We start from the raw sequence: 22,599 nt of genomic DNA, 5'->3' as shown, positions 1-22,599 counted from the left end.
ATGTACCGAAAATGAGGTTCAAGGATATTTTGCAAAATTTTAAATATAGTAAGATGCTTAAACTAATTTTTGATGAGCAATAGAGTAATTTCTAAATGAAATTAGTGTTTGAAATTTATTTGAAAATTTCTTTTATTAACATATAATTATAGTATAGGTAGAGAAATAATATCACATCATATGTATTTGAATTATTTTCAACATAAATTATATTTGAGTATATTATATATTTAATTTAAAAAATGATACTCATTTACCATAAAAATAATTTTTAATAAATATTTGTATATATATATTTTTGAAATGTGTACTTATAAAGATAATTGATATTTTTATATTGAGTTATTATTTGTTAGTTTTTGGAAAGTGTGGTGCTATACTATACTGCTATGGTTTTTAATAATTTTCATTTTTATATTATATCGCGCCGCGTGCTTTTCCCCTCATCCCATTTTCTCCACAACTAAAAATTGCCATTTCTTCTCCACCACCACACAATTGCTCCCTATGAGGCTATAATGATTCTCTCTATTTCATCTTCTTCCACTGCCACAAACTTCGCTTCTGCACTCTTCCCTAGGGTTTCTACTTCCAGGATCTCTTGTTCCGTGAACTCCGCCGCCGGAGGCGTTTGGAGGAGGAGCTGTTTTCTCTGTGCTTCAAAGCTTCGGGGAATGGCGGACCTGCTCGATGAGAAGAAGAGCTCTTTCACTAGCTCCGGAGCCGCGGCTGATGCGGTCACCTCCAGCTCCACCTCCGACTTTGACCAGCGCGATGTCGCGCCTCCTCGAACTTTCCTTGATGCGCGCTCCGAACAAGGTCTTTGATTTCTGTTGCTGTTATGGCGGATTCGCATTTCGTTTTCTGTTTGTTGTTCTCATTATCTATAGCTTTTGGATTTCATGATTGATTTTTTTTCTTTCCATTGCGTCTGACTGTATGTACCAAATCGATGTTGAGTTAACTCTTAATCGTCTGGTTTCACTGCTAAACAAGTATTATATGTTGGCGATGATGTTTGATTTATCTTGGATGAGTTCAGTGTGTTTGATAATGGTTGCAATCTTTTTAACTCGTAGTTAATTTGGAAATAATCACTTGGAGTTGAATTATACCTGTCTTTGCAAGTATACGCTATACACATACTTTTCTCTGTGAATTTTTCTGGATAGTAAATCTGTGCAGAATGTATTTAAGAATAGTTGAATTGTCAATTAATGCTGATATAATTGTAGTTCTCTACACATTTGTTTTTTTTTTTTTTCTAGCACATGCCTTTATTGTGTGAGGTTCTGCTCTTTATTTTTCTGTTATAGACGATGTTGTTCAACTATTTAGACTTGTAAGTAATGTGTAGGTGAGAGGAAGTAATGTTTCAACTATCTACTCGATGTATGATCAATAATCTACAGATTTTATTGATCCGAGGGCATATACTTTTGTATCATTTCTACTGCTAGAACTTAATTTTTGGTTCCTTTTTGTACTTAGATTTCTCTTTAAAATAAATATCCATAATGAATAAACAGGATCATGAGGCCAATAATAATATACTCTTTAGCACTTTACACAGATGAAGCCTTAATGTGACGCCTAGCTACATCAACCTTTATGAACTTGTGTTCTTTTGGTTGATAGAAGTGCGTGATGATTGGAGTTAGACCCTGCGGGCATTCTTCTTCATTTATTTTTATCTATTATCACAGACTTGCTTTTGGGGATAAAAAAAGAAGCAGAAGCTGGAAGATTACCTAGAAATGTCGCTGAGGGGATGGAGGAGCTGTACCACAATTACCGAAATGCAGTAACTGAATCTTAATTTTGCTAATTTATTCTGATGGCATATTCTATAAGCAGTCTGAGTCTCTGAGATATATTAAATGGATGTGATGTTTTTGATGTACACTTAAACATTCAGGTTTTCGTGAGTGAACATCCTGAAGCTAATGAGACTGTGTTGTCTAATATGGCTGTTGCCTTAGACCGCATTTTTATGGATGTGCGGGTATACTCCTATTATTTTCTAAACTTATCATGTGTTTTCTGTACAATTTCAACTAGTCTCAGCTGTAATCGTTTTCCCTTTGACACAATTGACATTCAGGATCCTTTTGAATTCGCTGCATATCATGAAGCCATTCGAGAACCTTTTGACTATTACATGTTTGGTCAAAATTATATCCGTCCTTTGATTGATTTCAGGTTAGTCGCTTACACGAAATGATCACTGAATAATTTTTGAGTTGCAAATCGTTCAGAACTCCAGACTCTTGAATGAATAATAGAGATTGTACCATGCTATGATATCTGCAACTACAACTGTTAACAAACCTGCCTTTTTATGTTTTATCAATACTCAATAGCCTTGTTTAGTAATGATTCGCACAAGGTGAGCCTGATCGATTCTCTTCGAATGCGATGCATGGCTGCGGCTACTTGCTTAAGGCCAACTAGGTGTATGATTCTGACAGATTGGAGCTCAAATGTCTGCTCTGCAGAAAGTTAGCTCTTGCCACATTAAAAACTGATTGAAACCGACATACATGGAGTATAAACATGATTTACTGGTCAAGATTCGTAAAGATTAAGAAGTTTGAGCTGTGTGTAACAACATTTGGAGGTTATATATTTAGAGGAATATGACCAATTCCTAGTTTCAGTTTGATGTACTTGTTGTAGATTCCTGGTTGGAGCTTGGAATAAATCATTGTTCCGTGATTAGATGCAGCACGTGAGGACAGTTCGAGTTGCAATTGATTAATTTTTGAGGATTACCAGTTTTTCATCAACATTTCAACTATACAGTGATAATTGGTGTTGTCGAAATGTGGTGTTTTCACATGGTTATCTTTTAAATTATTTCATGCCTACCATTGATGTTCATAATCGGTTGGCTAATGCTATGTAGAGGTATTCTACTTTGCTGTTTTCCTGTTTGTAAGTGTAAGCTCTGCTGCTCCTCAAAAGCTCGAGCTTTTTTTTAATTATTTAAGATCTGAATGCAATATGGCTTACAAAGAATCTGTATTGCATTCTTCAACGTTAATATTTTAAAAATCCTTGAGAAAATAAACATTATTGACTAGATTTTAGTAGAAAAATATAATTGAAGTATATTTGCACGTGGCCTGTAAAGTTGTTTTGTAACGACCACGGGCTATCTCGATCTTGGGCTCCCTCGGGGCCTTGTACCATCTTGGGTTCGCACTGGGTCCTTTTCTCTCACTGGCTTTCCCATGCGCCATTACTCATAGAATTTCTCCAGCCCAGGCACTGGAGCTTTTACCTTCCCAGGATTCGAATCCAAGACCTCCTGGACATATAGGTCACCAGTTTTTTTGTAACGACCATGGGCTATCCGGTTCTTGGGCTCCCTCGGGGGCCTTGTCCCATCTTGAGTTTCCACTGGGGCATTTTCCCTCACGGGCACTGGTACCAGGATTGCTTTTCCACGACCTATATGTCCAGGAGGTCTTGGGTTCGAATCCTGGGAAGGTAAAAGCTCCAGTGCCTGGGCCAGAGAAGTTCTATGAGTAATGAAGCATGGTAAAGCCCGTGAGGGAAAAAGCCCCAGTGGGAATACAAGATGAGACAAGGCCTCCGAGGGAGTCCAAGATCGGGATAGTCCATGGTCGTTACATGTTTGATTGCCATAGCTATTGTATGGTGCAGTGGCTTGTCACTCACATCAAACAATTGACCGAGAACAACACAAAGATTTTCTTAATAATTCTTATTATTCACATGTATAATGTCTGTACATCAATATATAAAGACTCAACTTTAATACTAAATAGGAAACAAATCTTCCTAATAAAGAAAATGAAAAATGGACTACTAAAATCTCTCTAATTATGTAAATATAACTTCAAAATTGAGACACAAATATACAATATTCTAGGAAATCTTCCAACACTCTCCCTTGAGTTGAATTGGCTCATAACACTACTGCATAAGCTATGTCTGGTTTAGTATGTGCCAAATAGATTAACCTTCCAACTAATCTTTGATAACGTTCTCGGTCCACCACTTCATTTGGTGCTACAACTTTAAACTTAACGTTAATTTCAATTGGAGTATCTGTTGCCTTACAACCAATCATCCCTGTTCTTCGATTAAGTTAAGATCCCATAATTCGTTTTGGCGAGCTCCATCACGAGAAAATTTCAGCTGTTCTAGGTCCTTGATATAAAATTCGACTTCAAGGTGTTTCTTCAAGTTATTTATCTGAAAATAATCGTCTCCAGTCATGATAATGTCATTAACCTAGACTATTACGATGATCAATTTACTTTTGGTGGAATGTTTGAAAAATAAAGTGTGATCAAGCTTGGCTTTGTGAAAAACCATGTCTCTTCATGCATTCCCAAAGCACTCAAACCAAGCTCTAGGGGATTGCCATTGTCCATACGAGGCTTTTTCCATGTATACTTCTTGTAAATCTTCATTTAGGAGTGCATTTTTACATCAAATTGATGAAGTGGCTAGTCGGAGTTAACTGTAGGAGACTTTTTTCTTAGTGACGGGTAAAATTCTCTTGGTAATCTATACCATGAGTTTGAGTAAATCCTTTCGCTCTAAGTCTCGCCTGGTATCTTTCCACACTTCCATCTGATTTACCTTTTACCGTAAATACCCGTTTGCAACTAACTGTCTTGTCTTTTTGTAGACCAACAACAGTCCAAGTGTTATTTCTCTATTGATAACTTTCATTTCTTCCTTTACTGCTAATTTCCAGTTCGGATCACCTAACACTTCCTGGAAAGTTCTTGGAAAGACAGATTAGTAATCCTAGACACAAATGCCGTATGAGTGTTTGAGAATTTTGCACAAGACAAAAACTTATCAATGAGATGGTTAGTGCATACTTGGGTTCCTTTTCTAAGTGCAATAAGAATATCAAGATCATATCAAACGATGAAGAGGTAATAGGAGTGGAAGGAATGTTACCCTCAATTCTAGGACCATCACTCGGAAAATTGGATTGATCATCTGCTTGAGCAATAACTAGGGCTGTTGCATTTTGAGAACTTTCTTCTGGTGTAGACTTGAAACTCTTGTTGAGGCTTTTCTCCCCCGGTCTTGGATAAAGTAATGACCGGCAAAGATGTGGTACAACTTCTGGTTTCCATATTTCCAACAGATTTTTCCAAGAATTTTTTTATCAGAATCAATTAAGGGAACATAAACTTTAGTATAATTTCTGGAACGGTTAAAGTGTCCCCAAAAATTATCTTCCTCGACCATATTCACCCCTGAAGATAGTTTTTATGAAAAAATGGGTCATCCTCAACAATGAGATGGTTAGTGGATGCTCAGGTTCCTTTCCCAAGTGCAATATGAATATCAAGATCATATGAAACGATGAAGAGGTAATAGGAGTGGAAGGAATATTACCCTGAATTCTAGGACCATAATTCGGAAAATTGGATTGATCATTTGCTTGAGAAAAATAACTGTGGCTGTTGCACTTTTGAGAAACATTTTTCTGGTGTAGACTTGAAGCTGTTGTATACCCCTTCTTGTTACATGCATAGCCTAGGAAAACACTTTTTTCAAACTTTGGATCAAGTTTAGAACGGAAAACATTTGGTATATACACATAATCAACACAATCAAATTTTTTTTAAGAAAGATTGCAAAGGTGTGTCAAATTTCAAAATTCGAGATGACATTCTATTTATCGAGTAACAAACAGTTAATAGAGCATCCGAATCCCACCAAATATATTTTGGAACATTCATTGAAAACATAATGACTTGAGCAACCTCGAGTAAATGTCTATTTTTCCTTTCTGCTATGGCGTATCTTGACAAGTTGATTATTCAGCTCCATTATCAAATCTAAAAATGTCAATTCTAGTTTGAAATTGATTTTCGATCATGTGAAGAAATCTTTAAACCTTTGTTTACTGTTTTTTTTTTCAGAAAATAAATCCAACATAGTCTTGCATGGTCATCAATAAAGGTCACAAACCATCTTTTTCCAGTAAGTGTTTTAACTTTTGATGGTCCCCAAACATCAATATGAATCAAGTGAAATGGTTTTGATGCAGAATAAGGTTTTATTGGAAAGGAAACACGATTATCATTAACCAAATGACAAGCTTCACAGCGAAATTTTGAACAATTAATTCCATTAAACAATGCAGGAAATATATGTTTGAGGTACAGAAAACCGGGATGTCCTAATCTTCTACGCCATAGCATTACTCGATCATTGAGAAAACTCAAAAGTGGATCTAGTGCTATACCTAATCCACGAGCCTTATTTTTCTAGCAAGCAGTTTCATCAAAGTAGCACAGCCCATTCATTTCTCTGTCAGTTCCAATAATTTTCCCCGAGATCTGGTGACTGGTCTCGAAAAACACAACTGGATCGAAGAAAGAAAGCTGAACAATTAGAATCCTTAGATAATTTGCTGACATAAAGGAGATTACAAGCAGGTTTTGGCACATGTAAAACAGATTTTAGTGTAATATGTTATAAAATTTTAACGTGTCCTTTGCCTGCAATCGATTAAAAACTGCCATCAACTATTCTAAGCTTTTCATCTCCTGAACATGGAATATAGGAATCAAACAAGTGAGAATTGCTGGTCATAAATATAGGAATCAAACAAGTGAGACTTGCTGGTCATATGGTCTGAAACCCCTGAAGCCATGAACCTGGGATGATATTGTGAAAGACTGAAAGTGCCAATGGATTGCTACCTGTTTGTGCTATAGAACCGACAAGAACAATAGGTGATGATTGAATAAGATTTTAGCAATTTGAGAAGATGATCTAATTGTTCTTTACTGAATGGAGATTACTCGGCCACATTTGCTGTAGGAGTACTAGATTTTTTCATCCTATCATCGTGCGGTTTTCCATGCAACTTGTAGCAAGTTTCCCTTGTATGGTTAGGCTTTCCACAATAGTCGCAGTTTCGGCCGGTTCCGCCTATGGTTCTTGCTTCGTTTTAAGCAGTGAGTCGACGTAGGATTTCATATACAAAGGTTCTTGTCACATTTGTTTACAACGGGTCAAGGTTTTAATTATATAACAAGGTTCTTGCTTTGCTAAGTGATGGGTCGAGGTTCAGTCTCAAAATTTTATGTTTTTGTTTGAATCTTTGTGTTGCTTTTGTGTAGGGCATCCTTGTTTCGTCCGATATTTTTTGGATCTTGTTTTATTCTTATTTATTCCGCATTTGTTGTCTCATTTCATGTTATATTTGGTTTTAAAATTTCTTGGGATCGAAAGCCTGTGTCTACTGTGATTCTCGTGGTCCATAGCATGCATGACTATCCCATGCCACTCGTCTGTGTCCTCACGAGACTCTCATCAGTCCTAGTTGATGGGTGTAATATTTGTGACCGATTTTTATTGCGAATATCTCATTCTAAATATGGCCTATAGGCAGCTGATTCCTGGAGTAACTTGAAAATCATGTGCAATTCCTCTTTTGCATAGCTTCAAGAGTCGACCTTTATAGAAATAGTGAAACTTTGAATTACTAGGACTCTGCTCTTATATCATCTTAATTTTGTCCCTTGTGATTTAGAATCTGTAGACATAATTATACTTTTCTGATTTCAAAATAATAATAATAATAATTTTTTTCCTGATATTCCAGTGATATTTTACTCTTGCACATTTAATCTTGACCAACTTGACCTTTCAGAAATTCATATGTTGGGAACATCTCTGTCTTCAGTGAAATAGAAAAGAAGATTCAGCAGGTGCACATTTTTGGTGCTTTGGTCTATCGCTTTTCTGTTCTTTTGCTTACTAGTATTTTTGTTGACTCAAGCATTTTTTATAATATCTCCTACTCTTATAGTATGAACTTTCCCAGGAATCCATTCTTTTTTGCAGAACTGTATACATAAAAATACCTTACCCTGCCACCTAATGAACCTGCCTGTGTCGCGCTCACTTTACTAAACTCTTTTAAAAGTACAGGGGCTTCATTATTTTCTTGTCAAACTAGTGGAAGATTCTAAATGGCATCAATTTCTTTTCTTTAGTCTTGCTGCACCGATGGCTTTATTGATTTTCTTGTAATTAAACCTTTAGCGGTTTCACTTCCTATTAGTTTGCATGTCATTACTCCTTACTAGTGACGATGCATTAGACATAGGATGCCACATTTTACTATTATGACCTTTTTACTAACTTCTCTCCCTACTTCCCCTAAGTCCTTTATACGTCCATTCTCTCCATCTCGTGGTGTGTTTTCTTGTACATCTATTCACTTTTCACTTATATCATTTTTTTCTATAAATTTTTCTCATTCTCTATATCTAGAATGACATGTTTATTAGAGTGCTACTAGTTCGCATTGGTTGTATCTTCTCATATCTTAATCATTTGCAATTATGATATTGAAATCATGAAAACTTGCTTGATTTTCTTAATATTAAGTTATACGATTTTGTATATCTCTGATTCAGCGTTCATTGTCGTAAATTTCAGGGCGAGAACGTTATCTTAATCTCCAACCACCAAACCGAGGCAGACCCAGCAGTCATTGCTTTGTTGCTTGAATCCACTCATCCGCATCTTGCTGAGGATTTGGTATAACCAGAATTCCTTCAATGAAATCCCTATGGCTTGCAATTATGCATTCTGGTTTTTTTTTACAATATGTTGATCATGAATGCAGATCTATGTAGCAGGGGATAGAGTAATTACAGATCCTCTGTCCAAACCATTTAGTATGGGAAGGTGTGTAGCTATTTTTCTTTTAGTAGATAATTGTGGTGATTTATCCTTTTTGTTGCTAAATAACTATTGAGCTTTAAATTACTCAGGAACCTTCTATGTGTGTATTCCAAAAAGCACATGAACGATGACCCAGAACTTACAGATATGAAAAAGAAGGCAAACACCAAAAGTTTGAAAGAAATGGCTTTTCTTCTGAGGTAGCTTATGTACTTCAGTCATTCATTTGGAAAAATTCTGTGGTAATTATGGAGTTTTAGAGGTCATTGTTTGATTGTTTCTTGGAAAGTCGTCATAAATCAAATGCTTCAGTTCACCAACACCATCTGTTGAAAAAAACTCACGCCGCGTCATTCACTTTGGCCTTTTGGTTTTAATTTATATGAAGTTTAGGCCTTTAGCTGAGTTCAACACTCTAAGAAACGCACCATATACTTATAAAACAGTACTATTAAAAATTATGTGGGATGTCATTTTTTATGGGCTTCTGAAAATGGTTGTGTTGAATGGAGGACTGCATTGGGGAATTGCTTCTAAAGAACTGCAAAACCTAAATTAGTAATTTCCAAAGATCTATAACTGCACTTAATTCCAACCACCAGCAGCACCAGAACACTGCCTCCTGCCGCACCAATCCAGAGAGAGGAGGGGAGGGGAGGGGAGGGGAGAAGAGAAGAACAGGAGAAGGAACAATCAACACAAGAAAGCCGTCATTACAATCTCGTTTGGCACTATCTATAGCGGAGTGTTTCTTGAACATGTTAACCTGAAATTTAGACAGCACTCATCGAGGCTAAGAGAAACTTTCTCCATATCATCTTGTTCAATGTTCTCAACTGTGCTCCATATGAAGTTTGCCTGGCTGCACGAGTAAAGTGTTCTTATTTTAATTATTGAGTGTATATTGACTTTCATTGTGACCGTGATATATCACATACTTGGATTTCTCGGTTCTCTACCTAGAGAATTAAGTTTCCTTGTCAATCCCTCTAAGCAAATGGCAAACAGGAAGGGGAATAAAAGGTCACCCTGTCGGTGGCCTCTTGTCCCTTGGAAGAAACCATGAGAAAGAGGTGGCGGTGACACATTCCATAACCCAATCAATAATTTGCTTCATGACTGTGCTAAGCCGATTAGTGAGAATTTTCGAAATGATCTTGTAAAAGAAAGAACAACACAATATCACTCGAAAAGCATGAACTTTGGAGGCATTCTTTGATTTAGGTATCAGAGCAATAGAAGTGGGATTCCATTGTTTGAGAAGTTTCCCTGAAATAAAGAATTTTTTCGACAGTCTTACACACATCATACCCAACTTTGTCCCATGTTTTCTTGAGAACAAAGATCCAAAACCATCTGATCCAGGGGCCTTGTCATTGTCAATATCCAGAGTGCCATTTTGATCTCATCAGCAGAAACAAGTTCAACAAGCTTCTTATGATGATATGCTGAAACCATATTCCCATCCCTAAACTAGTTCGAAGGTTCACGATCAACTCTAGTACCAAGTTTTTGTAATACTTCACGAACTCATTAACAATAATATTCACATCCATCATAGAGCTGCCATCATCCAAATCAATTGCTACAATTGCATCCCGCTTGTTACTCCTTTAATCAAATCATGAAAAAACTTGGTGCAACAATAATTCTTGAGGTAATTGCACTTCGCGTTTTTCATAGAAACATCCTTTCTGCTTCAAGGATTTTTTTCTGTTGATTTCTCAACAAGCTTCAATTCATTATTAACCACCCTTCCATTCAAGTGAATCGATTGGAGATATTCAAGTTCTGCCTTAGCTCTACTTGTCCTTGCCGATATGTGGCTAAAGTGAATGGAATTTAGCGACTTAGAGGCTTCTTACATTGATTGAGTTTCTGTTTGAATACAAACTGGGCAGTCCCATATCCATAAAACCGCCAATTATCTATCACTAATTCATCAAACTTGTCATGCAGGGTCCACATATTTAAAGGGTCTAGCCATCTTCTTTTTTGGAGTGAGAGTTGAGACAATACATATTGAGTGATCCCAAACACATCCAAGAACTAAGAATTCAGCGTAAAATCCATATTAGATTGTAACCAGTAAGCATTGACCAAGGCCCTGTCAATCCTAGCCCAAGTAAAGAAACAAGCCACATGTTTGAGGTGCGAGAGATCCAGATGTGAGACACAATCTGCAAAATCATTGCCATTCAATATATCTACTTAGACGTATGTAATCTTTTGTACTGATTAAGCATTTAATAATATATGCAAGAACTTATTATATGAGACTTCTGTAATACTCTTTTATGGCCCTGATAACAATCACGTTTTTGGAGAGACTAATTTGTTCACTTTCTTGGGTGTAGGAGTGGATCCAAAATCATTTGGATCGCACCAAGTGGTGGACGGGACCGTCCAGATCCTGTCACTAAAGAATGGTATCCAGTATGTGTTCTTTCATTAAAGATTAGTTTTCCTCTACATGTTAATTCACAGTGTGAGAATATATCCAAATGAAGGGCTTAGAATCATCTTGTGAAACCATTGTCCTTTGCTTCCTGGAGTTATTATTGCTATTTCTGTTTGTTTTTTATATGGGATGGAAAACAGCATAAGCTACTTGTGGCTTTGTGATTTGCATTAGGAGGTGATGTTAGCATTAGATGCTATCTTCCTGGTTTTTCCAGTTAGACCATCTTTGATGCTCTTGTGCCTTCAGTCCATGAAATCTTGATTTCGGCCTCTTGAAGAAGCCTCTTGAAGAAGTTTGAATTTGCACCAGTCTCTTTTCTGAGTTTCAGCCACTTATTTTCTTCTCCTTTTGTTATGTTAACTGGCTGATTATCAAACAATGTACAGTTTTATGTTATGCTTGTTCTTTCTGGTCTGATTAGCCTAGTCCTCATTTTTGTAGTCCAAGTTTGATCTATCCATGCATAAGATGTACAGGCACCTTTTGACATATCCGCGGTAGATAACATGAGAAGATTAGTAGAACATGCTGGTAAACCTGGTCATTTATACCCCTTAGCCATACTCTGCCATGAGATTATGCCCCCTCCATTCAAGGTATTTTCTGATCTGTTCTTATTTATTAATCTATTCTGGCAGTCTGTCTGGCTCACTCATCTGCATCCAACTCGCACACTTTATGACAGGTTGAGAAAGAAATTGGAGAGAAAAGAGTGATTTGCTTTCATGGGACTGGAATTTCAATTGCACACAAAATCAGTTATCATGAAATTGCGTCTGCTTTTGAAGATTCTGAAGAGGTTACTTCTCTTAATTGTTGATATATTGACTGTCCGTTGTTAATGCCGTGTACTCGAACAATTTAATGAATTATATAAAACTCATATATTATTAGAAAATCTAGAAAATAAATGAGGACAAGAACTTAAATCACCACGTAGATTTCCGTATCTTCTCAGCGGACCTGATGTTGCAAGTGAAGATAATCCAGGGAATTTGTAAATATAAGGAGCATTCTGTATAGAATTAGTTAAATTGTAAGCAAAAACAAAGATTTCATGCTGCATGAGCAAACAAATCCGTTATATTCCGTGTAAATCAACTGAAGTTGTCTCTGGATCTATCGGTGCAAAATCTGTTACTTGGCTAGCAGACTTATTTTACCCATCCACAGGCTTTACTTGATGTCAACTGGTATACTTGTTATAATATTTTTTCACGAATGTGAGTGATGAGTAAGAATTTGTTGGAACTTAATCGAAGAATTAGTTCGTCTTTATCAGTTTAAGATTATTTCTTAAACCAAAGTCTTGCCTGGGTTATATGATGATAAGAAGTATGTTGTTCAATTAGAGTGACATCATGGACGGTGGATCCTGTAACATTTGGCAGTTAATAATACTCTTGAAAACTGCCGTGATCAGGATAGCAAGCTCCTGAACAGAAGAGTTCATGGTTGAGTCAATAACCTTCCTTCACTTTAAAATTACTGCCAATGCTCCGAACACAATATGAATCGATAGATTTCACTTTCATAGTCTAAATGTTTCAAGGATGGTATTGCCCCTTCTTTTTCTCGTGTCATAAAATGGCATCTATTTTGTGCCTTTAATTGCATAGTATATCAGGCAAACATTTATTTCCGTTTATGCAGCGTGGTTTTTATATTAATATTGAGATGAGCTTCCAAGAAGTTATGGGTAGTTTTTGAGAGGGAAAGGGAAAACAAAACTCCCTCCTTGAATAATGTTAAACAATATGGGTCACATCAACCCTCATGGCTGCCACGCTGTTCTCTTTGCAGGCAAAAAAGGCATATGTGGAGTCGTTGTATTCTTCTGTCAGTGAGCAGTACAACATCCTCAAATTTGCGATACATGGCAAACAAGGGATGAAAGCATCAACACCTACTGTCTCACTGTCACAGCCATGGCAATAGTTACACATTGACCGTTCATTTCTTGTGCAACAGGTATTGTATTCGATTTCTAGAATTTCTTTCAAAGTATAGTCACTGCTAAACTTCTTTCGCTGGGTTTATATGTTATTTTTAGGCGATTGATTTTAACATGAGAAAATCTAGTTAGTGAAACTGGTTACATCCTACATTTTGTTTGGATATAATCAGCTTATCTAGTTTCAAACACTGATATTGCACCATTCAGCTGAAAACCTTTGTTGATCTATTACAGGCTAAAAGTCATTTTGACACGATCACAATACCTTATTCTGAAATCTGCTCTTAGTTCATTCCGAGAACCACTAAAGCCATTAACTCCACCAGTTGGGCTACTAATATTGGTCTTGAGCAAATATCGTATTTTCGGGGTTGGGAGGGGATGGGGAAGGATGGAAAAGATAAATAATACATGGGTTTAGAGATGTTGAAGTATCAAAATAAGAAGTTACTTGTATATCTCATGTATTACTTTCATTGGATTTTGTCATATTTGCACTAGTTAGAATTGAAAAGATGTAAGATACATGAAAGCAAATTGCTCTTCGAAACATATGAGAATTTTAGACAAGAATATTCGGTGTATAGTCGTTAATTTGTTATGTAGAACGTGTTGTGGTTCATATTTTACTACTTAAGGTGGAATGAAGAGTAAATCTTAGTCTCAAATGGTTGTCTGTATCGTGATTCTAGCAATAAATCTTAGAAATAAAATAAACATCGCTTTGAGTGTATATGGTCATTGTTGATCCATAAGCGGTTGTGTGCAAACTTTTGTTATGTTTCAGTCTCATAATGCTATGTTTAATTTTATTATCAACCGTAGTACACCTTATCCTACAACCTACATGGGTTAGATAATTTTTTTTAAAATGAATTATAATGATCTCTATTAAAAAGGAAGAAAGGGGTATAATTCTGTATAATTTTTTCATGGGTACAACACCCTTGAAATACAATCACTATCTATACAAACTAAAGGAAAATATTAATGTATCAATTACAATATCCTATCAAATCACTTACACAGTAAAAAAAATTAAACACTATGAACTAGATATCAATTAAATATTTGACATTATACTTCCCTCAAGCTTGATTGTAGATGTTGATGAGACTAAGCTTGCCTACGAGAAAAAGCAAGAGTTTGTTCGGATAGCCCTTTTGCGAGAAGATAAGCTAGTTGACAACATGTGAGAACATATTCAAGGTGAATGACACCTCCATCCGACTTTTCTTTTATGAAATGTCGATCAACTTCCACATCTTTGGTCCTATCATGATGATAGTTCACTCATTGTCATAGCAGGGCAGCATATGATCTTCAAATTCTATTTTCAGCTCTTTCATTACTCTCTTTATCCAAAGAAGTTCGCATTACTCCATGAGTTATAGCCCTATACTCATTTTTTGCACTGCTTCTTGCCACAACAATTTGTTTTTTGTTTCCCAGTTCGATTGATGTGTAGCTTGGCTTGCATCCCAACTTGTCAGTCTCTGCTAAAAGATCTTAAGTGTATTTCATTTGGGAAACCGAAATGTCTTTTTTGCTCCTTGCAATCTCCATTCCCAGAAAATATCTCAATGCACCAAGATCTTTGACTTCAAATTCTTTCGCCATCATTTTCTTAATTTCCTCCACTTTATCATCATCTCCAGATATAATGATGTCATCAACTTACACTATAAAAACGGTAATCTTCCTTTCAGAATGTTTAACAAATAGTGTATGATCTATTTGACCTTGGACATATCCACACCACTTTAATACCTTGGAGAACCATTCAAACCAGGAACGTGGAGATTGTTTGAGCCCATAGAGTGACTTGTGGAGTTTACAAAGTTTTTTCTCCCAACTCTACAAATCCTGGAGTTTGACTCATATAGTCCTCCTCTTCAAGCTCACCATTTAGAAGTGCATTTTTTTTATCGAGTTGCTGGAAAGGCAATCAAGAGTAGCTGCTAATGATTGGAGAATCTAACAGTATTAAGTTTGACTCATAGATTTGAGTAAAAACCTTGGCCAGCAGCCGTGCCTTGTATCTTTCAATTGAACCATAAGCTTTGTATTTCACCATGAATACCCATTTGCACCCTACTGTATTTTTCCCTCGTGTTATTTCAACAAATTGCCATGTATAATTTTGTTTTAGGGCATGCATTTCATCAAGAACAACTTCTTTCCGTTAAGGTATAGCCAACCCTTCTTTGATAGATCTTGGAGTCATAATGAAGGAGATAGAGTAAGAAATAAATTTAGAGATAGGGTGCTTGGTACATCATCAAATACCTTTCCTGATAGATATCGGTAATTCGAGATCAAGCATAATACTCGACTTGTCTGATGGTTGTGGAACTACTATCGGATCGTGTTCTTGGCTATGGGCTTGATTTCCAATTTCTTTGTTCTCCTTGAGTAGACATATACTTTCTGTTGTGATACTGTTTCTCCCTTGTTTCTAGTACCTGTTCGTGATCTGAAGAATTTTTTTCATTTATTTGAGGGCTGATTTGGATAGGATCATTATCAGAAACAACGACAATGTCTAAATTTGTGCCAAGTAAAGGTAGAGTATCCCCAAAATGACGAGCTTTATTATGATTCCCCCCTTGAAGTGACTTTTGAGAGAAATAAGGTATATCTCTTCGAAAAAAGTGACACCAATAGAGACACATCTTTTTTGCATTCGGATAACATCGATAACCTTTTTGAGTTGGCAAAATTCCCTATGCAAACGGTTTTGAGAGCTCGAGGGTCAAGTTTACTTCTATTATGGTCGTGAAAACATGAGAGCACGAGCTACTTCCAACAAGTGACGTTTTTTTCTTTCAGATACATTGTTTGTTGTGGAGTATCAACAAGAGCTTTGGAGGATAATCTCGTTCAAAAGATAATCACCTAGAATGGTCTTGAAATATTCTTTGCCATTATCGGTTCTAAGAGTTCGTATATGGTTGTGAAACTGAGTTTGGATCATCTTATGGAAAATTTTGAACATATTGCTTGCTTCAGAGTTGGCATGAGGAAGATAAACCCATGTTAACTGTGTATGATCATCAATGGATGTAAAAAAGCACATTTTCCCATGAGAAATAGTGATTTTTGAAGGGCCCCCAAATATCCCTATGGATTAAGGAGAATGAAGTGGATGATGTTAGAGTAGATGTCCTGCAAGCCAACTGTTGGCTAGGGATTTTATTGACTCAAGTGTAATAAACAATCTTTATTTTAATATAATTCATTATTTCATGATTTGTTATTTCTTTATCTGTATACTCATGTTATCAAACATAGATAAAGACCTTGATTATACTTTAATACAAATGAATCGTAATTCGATGTTGAAACTCGTTTGTAAATACTGTATAATCGAAATTCGTTCCTAGTCGATTCAGCCACCTAAAACATGGATAAAGGTCGCTTGAGCTCGAGACTAGCATATGTGATGTTGTGTACTGCGTTTCTTAGTAAGGGCATAGAGATGTCCAAACATGCAGATGAGTAGTCATATGATGATTATACCGAACAACCCTCCCTCGGACTTTCCAAGTGGTTTTCATTCATCGAGAGAATAACTCCGTGGTTATGATTGTACACCATTAGCCCTTACGACCCGGGACAACACTGAGGCTCTATATGCTAGGGCTGTGCTTTGACTCGTTTACCGGCTCCAAGAGAGTCATCAGGTGGCGAGGTTGGGTACAGTCGCGACATACATAGGAGCCAGTGCATTGTAGTCGGGGATTCACCGCTCACCTACGGGTGTGGATATCCTATGTGATCTGATGAAATAATAGTGCATGGAATCTCTGGCCAGAGTACGGGATGTACGTTGGAGAAGGAGTTCTCCAAATAGTACACGCGATGCCACTATTATAGTTATCACATAGTTATCGAATTAATATGCAACCCTCGATGAACCAATGGTTGGAGATTCGATCGGGATATATGAGATGAAGGGACCGTATTGTACGTTAATCATAATCGACTGGTTCTTGCAGGCACTATCAGTGATACCTAGGGGATCATGGGGCGATGCTACTAGACGCTCTTAACATGATCCGATGGGTGCAATCAGAAATGAGTTCTGACATTCTTGATCAAGGTGTTGATGAAAAGAATGAGGCTAACTAGGGTAAGCCCGAATAAAGGATTATGTCCTAAATCTCAAAGAGTGGTGGACCCACGGCTAGCTGTATCCCTGAACCATTGAGGGTCACACAAGTACTGGATTGTTTGTTCCCGTTGAGAGAATAAATTCAAGAAGTTGAATTTATATTATATAATAAATTCAAGGAGTTGAATTTATGATAATTAAATTTTGAGAGAATAAATTTAAGGAGTTGAATTTATAAAATTTGAGAATTTAATTTATTAAACTCAAATGTTGGGTTTATTAAATATTAAATTTTGAAGGTGATAAAAATTCAAGGAGTTGAATTTATAATTTAAATAATAAATTCAAATGTTGAATCTATAATGTATTTAATTTATTAAGCTCAAAAGTTGAGTTGATTAATTAATAAATTAAATACGGTAGACAATACATTTAATGGGCTTGTAGGGGTACAAGTCCAACATAATAATTAATTAAAGTTTTAATGGGCCTTGATTAAATTAATTAAAGTAGTTGGACTAGCCCAATTAATTAAATCAATCCCATTAATGTTAATTATGTAATTAGGTTATGATTTAATTATAAATAGGTGATGCAAGTCAAAAACCCTAGCCTACCAAGACAGAATTTTCGAAAAAAAACTCTCCTCAAACCCTAAGAATTTCGGCCACCTTGATTCACTTTCCAAGGTTGAGCGGCCTCTCATTTTAGTCTCCAACGTAAAATCTCTTCCAATATTTCTAGTGCAATTTGGAAGAGGAACATACAATTCAGTCGTGGACTTGATAGGAGGCTTACATTGAAAAAAGTTCGTAGGGAATCAACAAGAGCTAGTTCGTTAATACCGGATCAGTTGGTGACCAGTGATTTATTCACAAAGGTATAATTTCTGACATCCTATGTATGAATGTTTTGTTGAAATCATACGAGCGCCTAAAGCAAAATTATTTTGTTTTTCAAAATAAAATAAAAAAATTTTAAAACTTCCGCTGCGTTTAGGCGTGTAGAAAACCAGATCCAACAGATGGTGTGTATGGTTTTAGAGAGAGAAATACAGAGTATGTTTAGCAAGTTGACAAATTTCACACAGTAATGAAACAAGCTCTTTATAATTAAATAATGATGGAAACAAACGTTTTAAATATGAAAATTTTGGGTGGCCGAGCCTAAGTTCCATAACATTATTTCCCTATACTAGAAACAGAAATAGAGGCAACACTTGCACCGGAGTTGGTTGATATTTTGAGGGAGCATTCTCTAGGTGATGAACTACATCGTGAATCTTAACATTTCCAATCATCTTCCCCCATGATAGGTCCTGAAATTGACAAGATAAAGGCAAGAATTTAGCAACGCAATGTTTGTCACGTGTAAGGTTACGAACTTAAATCAGGTTACAGTCCAAAGCTGGGACATGAACGACAAATTTTAGAGCAATATTTTGAGAATATTTGATATTACCCATTCCAACAACTAAAGTCGGTGAACCATCTGCAATTTTATGATATGTACGACCATAGTAGTCAATCGCACGTAGCGTCTCGTAACAAATATATAAGTTTATAGCATATAAAACCTAATTTCTAAAACTAGAAAAACATAATCTAAAATCCGTCTTCATCTTCTTCTTGGTCAAGATCGAGACGAGCTTCTTCATTCGAAATTGTACACGCTCGGCATAATTCTCTTCTTCACTTTCTTCATCAAAGTTGAATTCATCCTCTTCATCCACAAGATTAAATGTAGTAGATGTTCCTATTGGCCTTTTCCCTCTAGACTTAGATGTTGCCGCCTTCGAGCTTCTATTAGGTGTAGATGAGGTCGCCTTTGATGTCCGTGCAGATTTAGGGGTCGCCTTCGAGGCCCCTTTGGATTTCCTCAATGTATAAGGCGCTTCATCTACTCCAACATCATCTGCAACACCTTGGCAACACAAATCATCACCATCATGAACAAAGTGGGGCTCTTCATCCTCCAGTCTACCTACAAACCATTCGTTGCCATCATCTACTTCACTCAATATGATAGGATCGATGGTATCATGACTATCGTATCTACGCAGAACTCTGTTGTATATAATGAACACCAAATCATTCAGACGTTTTTTATCCAATCTATTATTTTTCTTGGAATGAAGCTGCATTTATTTATGTAAGTCCAGCAGCCGACAACCCGACCGAAGTCTGGCGAACCACAAGCAACATAAGAGGAGAAGCAGTGGAGGATTGTTGGGTTTATTTTATGTTTAATTGGGAGAAGCGAAGAAGATTGAAACAAAAAAGGAGAAGCGAATTGAAATAGAATTGAGTTTAAAAATTGTGCAAAATGGGCCTACAAAACATGTGTTACTTTAAAAAAAATGTTATGTAGCTTTGCTTTATGATATCGACGCTATTGCCGCTATCACGACGATAGATAGCGCTCGCTACTTCGAAGTGCAGTGCACGCGCTATGCTTGCGATTGACAACTATGTACCCCTAAAGCAAGGAAAATAAGAATAAAACAGACTTGAGTCACCTGTCATGTGATGGGATGCCCCAAAATAAATTATTCAAGGGTATGCTTAATGATGAAGAGGAGATAACTGAAATTTACGATATTGGGTCACTGAACAAGACCCGATATTGGAGCTGGCAGAAAGGTTAAGAGAATTCTGACTGATTAGCCTACAATACTGCTCAATTTGTTCAATTTTCTCTTTGGTGAAAGGTGCAGAAATGCCAGAGTTCCTTGGTTTATCTTGGTTGGATTGATCGTGATATCCTCGCCTTTCACTCTTCTTTCGAGGCTGCCAGTTAGCTAGTTTGACAATGTCCCAACATTTATCCTTTGTATGACTATGTCCATGGTTTGTTGCAGTGTTCACACCAATGTCGTTCATTTGAACGTTGACCTTGGGTAGGCACTTTATTTGACACTAGGACAGAAACTCCTGGTACTCCTGGTGTGATTAGCAAGGTTGGTACATCATCAGTTAGCATCACCTTTCGATGAGCTTCTTCTTGTCTATAACTTCAGCGCACGCATCTTCGGGGGAAGGGAAAGGATCTCTTGCCACAATCCGCCCTCGTACATCATCCAGGTTTCAATTCAATCCAACAAGAAAATAAAAAACTCTCTGTCAAGAATTTTCCGATATTTGGTACTGCAGTCAGGACATGTGGAATTGGTCTCAAGAAATACATCCAGTTCTTGCCAAAGGTCCTGTAAATCAGAAAAATATTGGGCAACCAATTGAGAGCCCTGCTTCATTTCTTTCGATTTTGAATGTATTTCAAAAATATGAGAGGTGTAGCCCAGGTCGGAGTACATTTGACGAGCGCATCCCACACTTTACCCGTTTTAAACAAAAGATAGTGACGGTTTACGTGTGGTTATGTGGAGTTTATGAGCCATTGGAGGACTATGGAGTTTTCAGCTTGCCAGGTATTGTTAGTTGGATCGGTTGACTTGGGTGAAGGGAGTTCGCCCGTGATGTAGCCCATTCATGGCTTGGGCCCATTGTGAATAATTTCGGCCGTCTGATTTGTGGGCTATAATATTGGGAGAGACGATGTCACTACTCCCGGAGAGAGAAGCAGCATAAACTGGAATCTTGTTGTCCATGGTTTCACTCGAATAAGAATCGGTGGACATGGCATATTGACATCTAAGTCTCTGGTACCATGTAGACAAAGAGAGGGGTATAATTTTCTGTATATTTTATTCATGGGTACAACATCCTTTAAATACAATCACTATCCTTAAAAAAAAGGAAGACAAAAACTTGTTTGAGACGGTCTCACGTGTCGTATTTTGTGAGACGAATCTCTTATTTGGGTCATTCATGAAAAAGTATTACTTTTTATGCTAAGAGTATTACTTTTTATTGTGAATATCGCTAGGGTTGAACCGTCTCACAGATAAAGATTCTTGAGGTCGTCTAACAAGAGACTTACTCTAAAAAGAAAATTTTATGCTATCAATTACAATAACCTATCAAATAAATTACACAATAAACAAGATTAATATATCAGTTAAATATTTGAGTCAATTATTAAAAATTGAATAATTGTTTCCTATAAATTCCTATGACAACTCATGTTAATTATTTTGATAAAGCGAGGACAAAAATGAAATAATTGTTGTTTGAGCCTGTTGTACAAATGCTCTTGCACTGGCTCGGGGCTTGATAGAACCATATTTGATATGCTTATGAGCAGGAACATAGATAAATAAGTGCTAAGTAGGGCAAAATGTTACGTTGATGAAAGTCATTTCTTGAACCTGTGGGGAGAAGCGTTATATTTACGGAGCCACATCTTGAACGTGTATGAGTCATTTCTAAATTCTTGGTATTAAAGGATCGAGGGTCAGATCGTGACGAGGATGTCACATTGTTGAAGAGGGATGATTGTAGTATTCTTTGTCCTACATGTGTTGGATAAATATGTTTAAAAGTGTGGACGGATACGAAATAATTGTTATAAAGATCCCTTGTATAGTCGCTTTCCATTGCATATATCTTGATGTCAATCTAATTAGATATATTGATCTTTAATTTTACATCGACATCTTGTGTTTGTGATTTATTTTTGAAAATCTTTTATGGGAAATCGTACTAGCGTGATTTAAGATCAATTTTTTTTTTCTCCTGAAAAATTGATTTGATCTTGCATCTGTTCAATAAAAGGGTCTCGAAATGATCTTGACTAATTGATTTGGTCTCCCACTTGTGGGCCTCGTGGCCGGCGGGTAAACAGGAAAAATGTCCTCATAATCTGCAAAAACATTTAAGGCAATGCTAAATAAATATATCTGCAACTTTTATATTTTCTTCTTGTTTGCAAATGGAGGGGAATGGGTTTTTTTTATGCTCTGTTTGGAGTAATTCTCTCGGTATTCCTAGTGTATTGGATGATGTTGGTTCCTTGTAATTCTATAAAAATTTATACCATGTGTTTGTCACGAAATTTGCGGCGTGCCAAACACGTGTTTGTGCCAAAATTGTGAAATAATATGATTTCGTTTACCAAACGTTGTAGGTCTCGATTCGGTCGTAAGTTCCAACTCTTTCGAATGGCTCAAAAACGCAAACAAAAATGAGGAATATGATAAAATTACAGGAGGAATCCATTGACAACATCAAATATAATTATGTTGCTATGAACTTGATCAACGTTTTTACAAGAAAGTTCAAGGAATATGTAAAAAATTCAAATACTTGACTGCTGGAAATTGAAATAAACATGCATAGAATTGAGAGGATTCTGCAGAGCTTTGCTGTAGATTTTTGTGTTGATTTTTTTTGTCTCTTTTCTGATTACTCCTTCTGCCTTTGTCACACTCCACGGGAAGTTTCAACCGCA

The 22,599-nt window shown here is 36.5% G+C and overlaps 2 protein-coding genes across 5 annotated transcripts; one reads left to right on the top strand and one right to left on the bottom strand.

Annotated features, from left to right (window-relative positions):
- Positions 1 to 438: 438 nt before the first annotated feature.
- LOC140812498 (glycerol-3-phosphate acyltransferase ATS12, chloroplastic) lies at positions 439 to 21,796 on the top strand. Of its 4 annotated transcripts, none has more exons than XM_073170773.1 (13): positions 439 to 819; positions 1,707 to 1,804; positions 1,919 to 2,005; positions 2,105 to 2,202; positions 7,670 to 7,727; positions 8,464 to 8,565; positions 8,654 to 8,715; positions 8,802 to 8,912; positions 11,070 to 11,148; positions 11,653 to 11,772; positions 11,862 to 11,975; positions 12,980 to 13,147; positions 21,454 to 21,796. In XM_073170773.1, exons 1-12 carry the CDS (start codon positions 519 to 521, stop codon positions 13,112 to 13,114), a joined length of 1,365 nt encoding a protein of 454 aa, XP_073026874.1. In that variant the 5' UTR covers positions 439 to 518; the 3' UTR covers positions 13,115 to 13,147; positions 21,454 to 21,796. The 4 variants fall into 4 exon arrangements, with proteins under 4 accessions (XP_073026874.1, XP_073026875.1, XP_073026876.1 ...); XM_073170774.1 differs by having other exon boundaries at positions 21,451 to 21,796; XM_073170775.1 differs by having other exon boundaries at positions 12,980 to 13,152; positions 21,531 to 21,796.
- On the bottom strand, positions 18,280 to 21,441 carry LOC140812500 (uncharacterized). The gene is made up of 2 exons (XM_073170776.1): positions 19,847 to 21,441; positions 18,280 to 19,164 (listed from the first exon to the last, which is right to left on the bottom strand). Exons 1-2 carry the CDS (start codon positions 20,130 to 20,132, stop codon positions 18,827 to 18,829), a joined length of 624 nt encoding a protein of 207 aa, XP_073026877.1. The 5' UTR covers positions 20,133 to 21,441; the 3' UTR covers positions 18,280 to 18,826.
- Positions 21,797 to 22,599: the final 803 nt, after the last annotated feature.

The sequence above is a fragment of the Primulina eburnea genome, chromosome 14, assembly GCF_022965805.1.
Source record: "Primulina eburnea isolate SZY01 chromosome 14, ASM2296580v1, whole genome shotgun sequence".
Taxonomy (NCBI): Eukaryota; Viridiplantae; Streptophyta; class Magnoliopsida; order Lamiales; family Gesneriaceae; genus Primulina; species Primulina eburnea.
This window is presented reverse-complemented; position numbering and strand designations above follow the sequence as displayed.

Bases quoted from the DNA above. Each gene is read 5' to 3' on its own strand.
- LOC140812498 (XM_073170773.1), top strand. From the start codon at position 519: ATGATTCTCTCTATTTCATCTTCTTCCACTGCCACAAACTTCGCTTCT. The intron at 7,728-8,463 runs GTGCACATTTTT...CGTAAATTTCAG, and splicing joins TAGAAAAGAAGATTCAGCAG to GGCGAGAACGTTATCTTAAT. The intron at 8,913-11,069 runs GTAGCTTATGTA...TCTTGGGTGTAG, and splicing joins GAAATGGCTTTTCTTCTGAG to GAGTGGATCCAAAATCATTT.
- LOC140812500 (XM_073170776.1), bottom strand. From the start codon at position 20,132: ATGAACGACATTGGTGTGAACACTGCAACAAACCATGGACATAGTCAT. The intron at 19,165-19,846 runs GTAAATTTCAGT...AAGGTGTTGCAG, and splicing joins TTGTTCAGTGACCCAATATC to ATGATGTTGGAGTAGATGAA.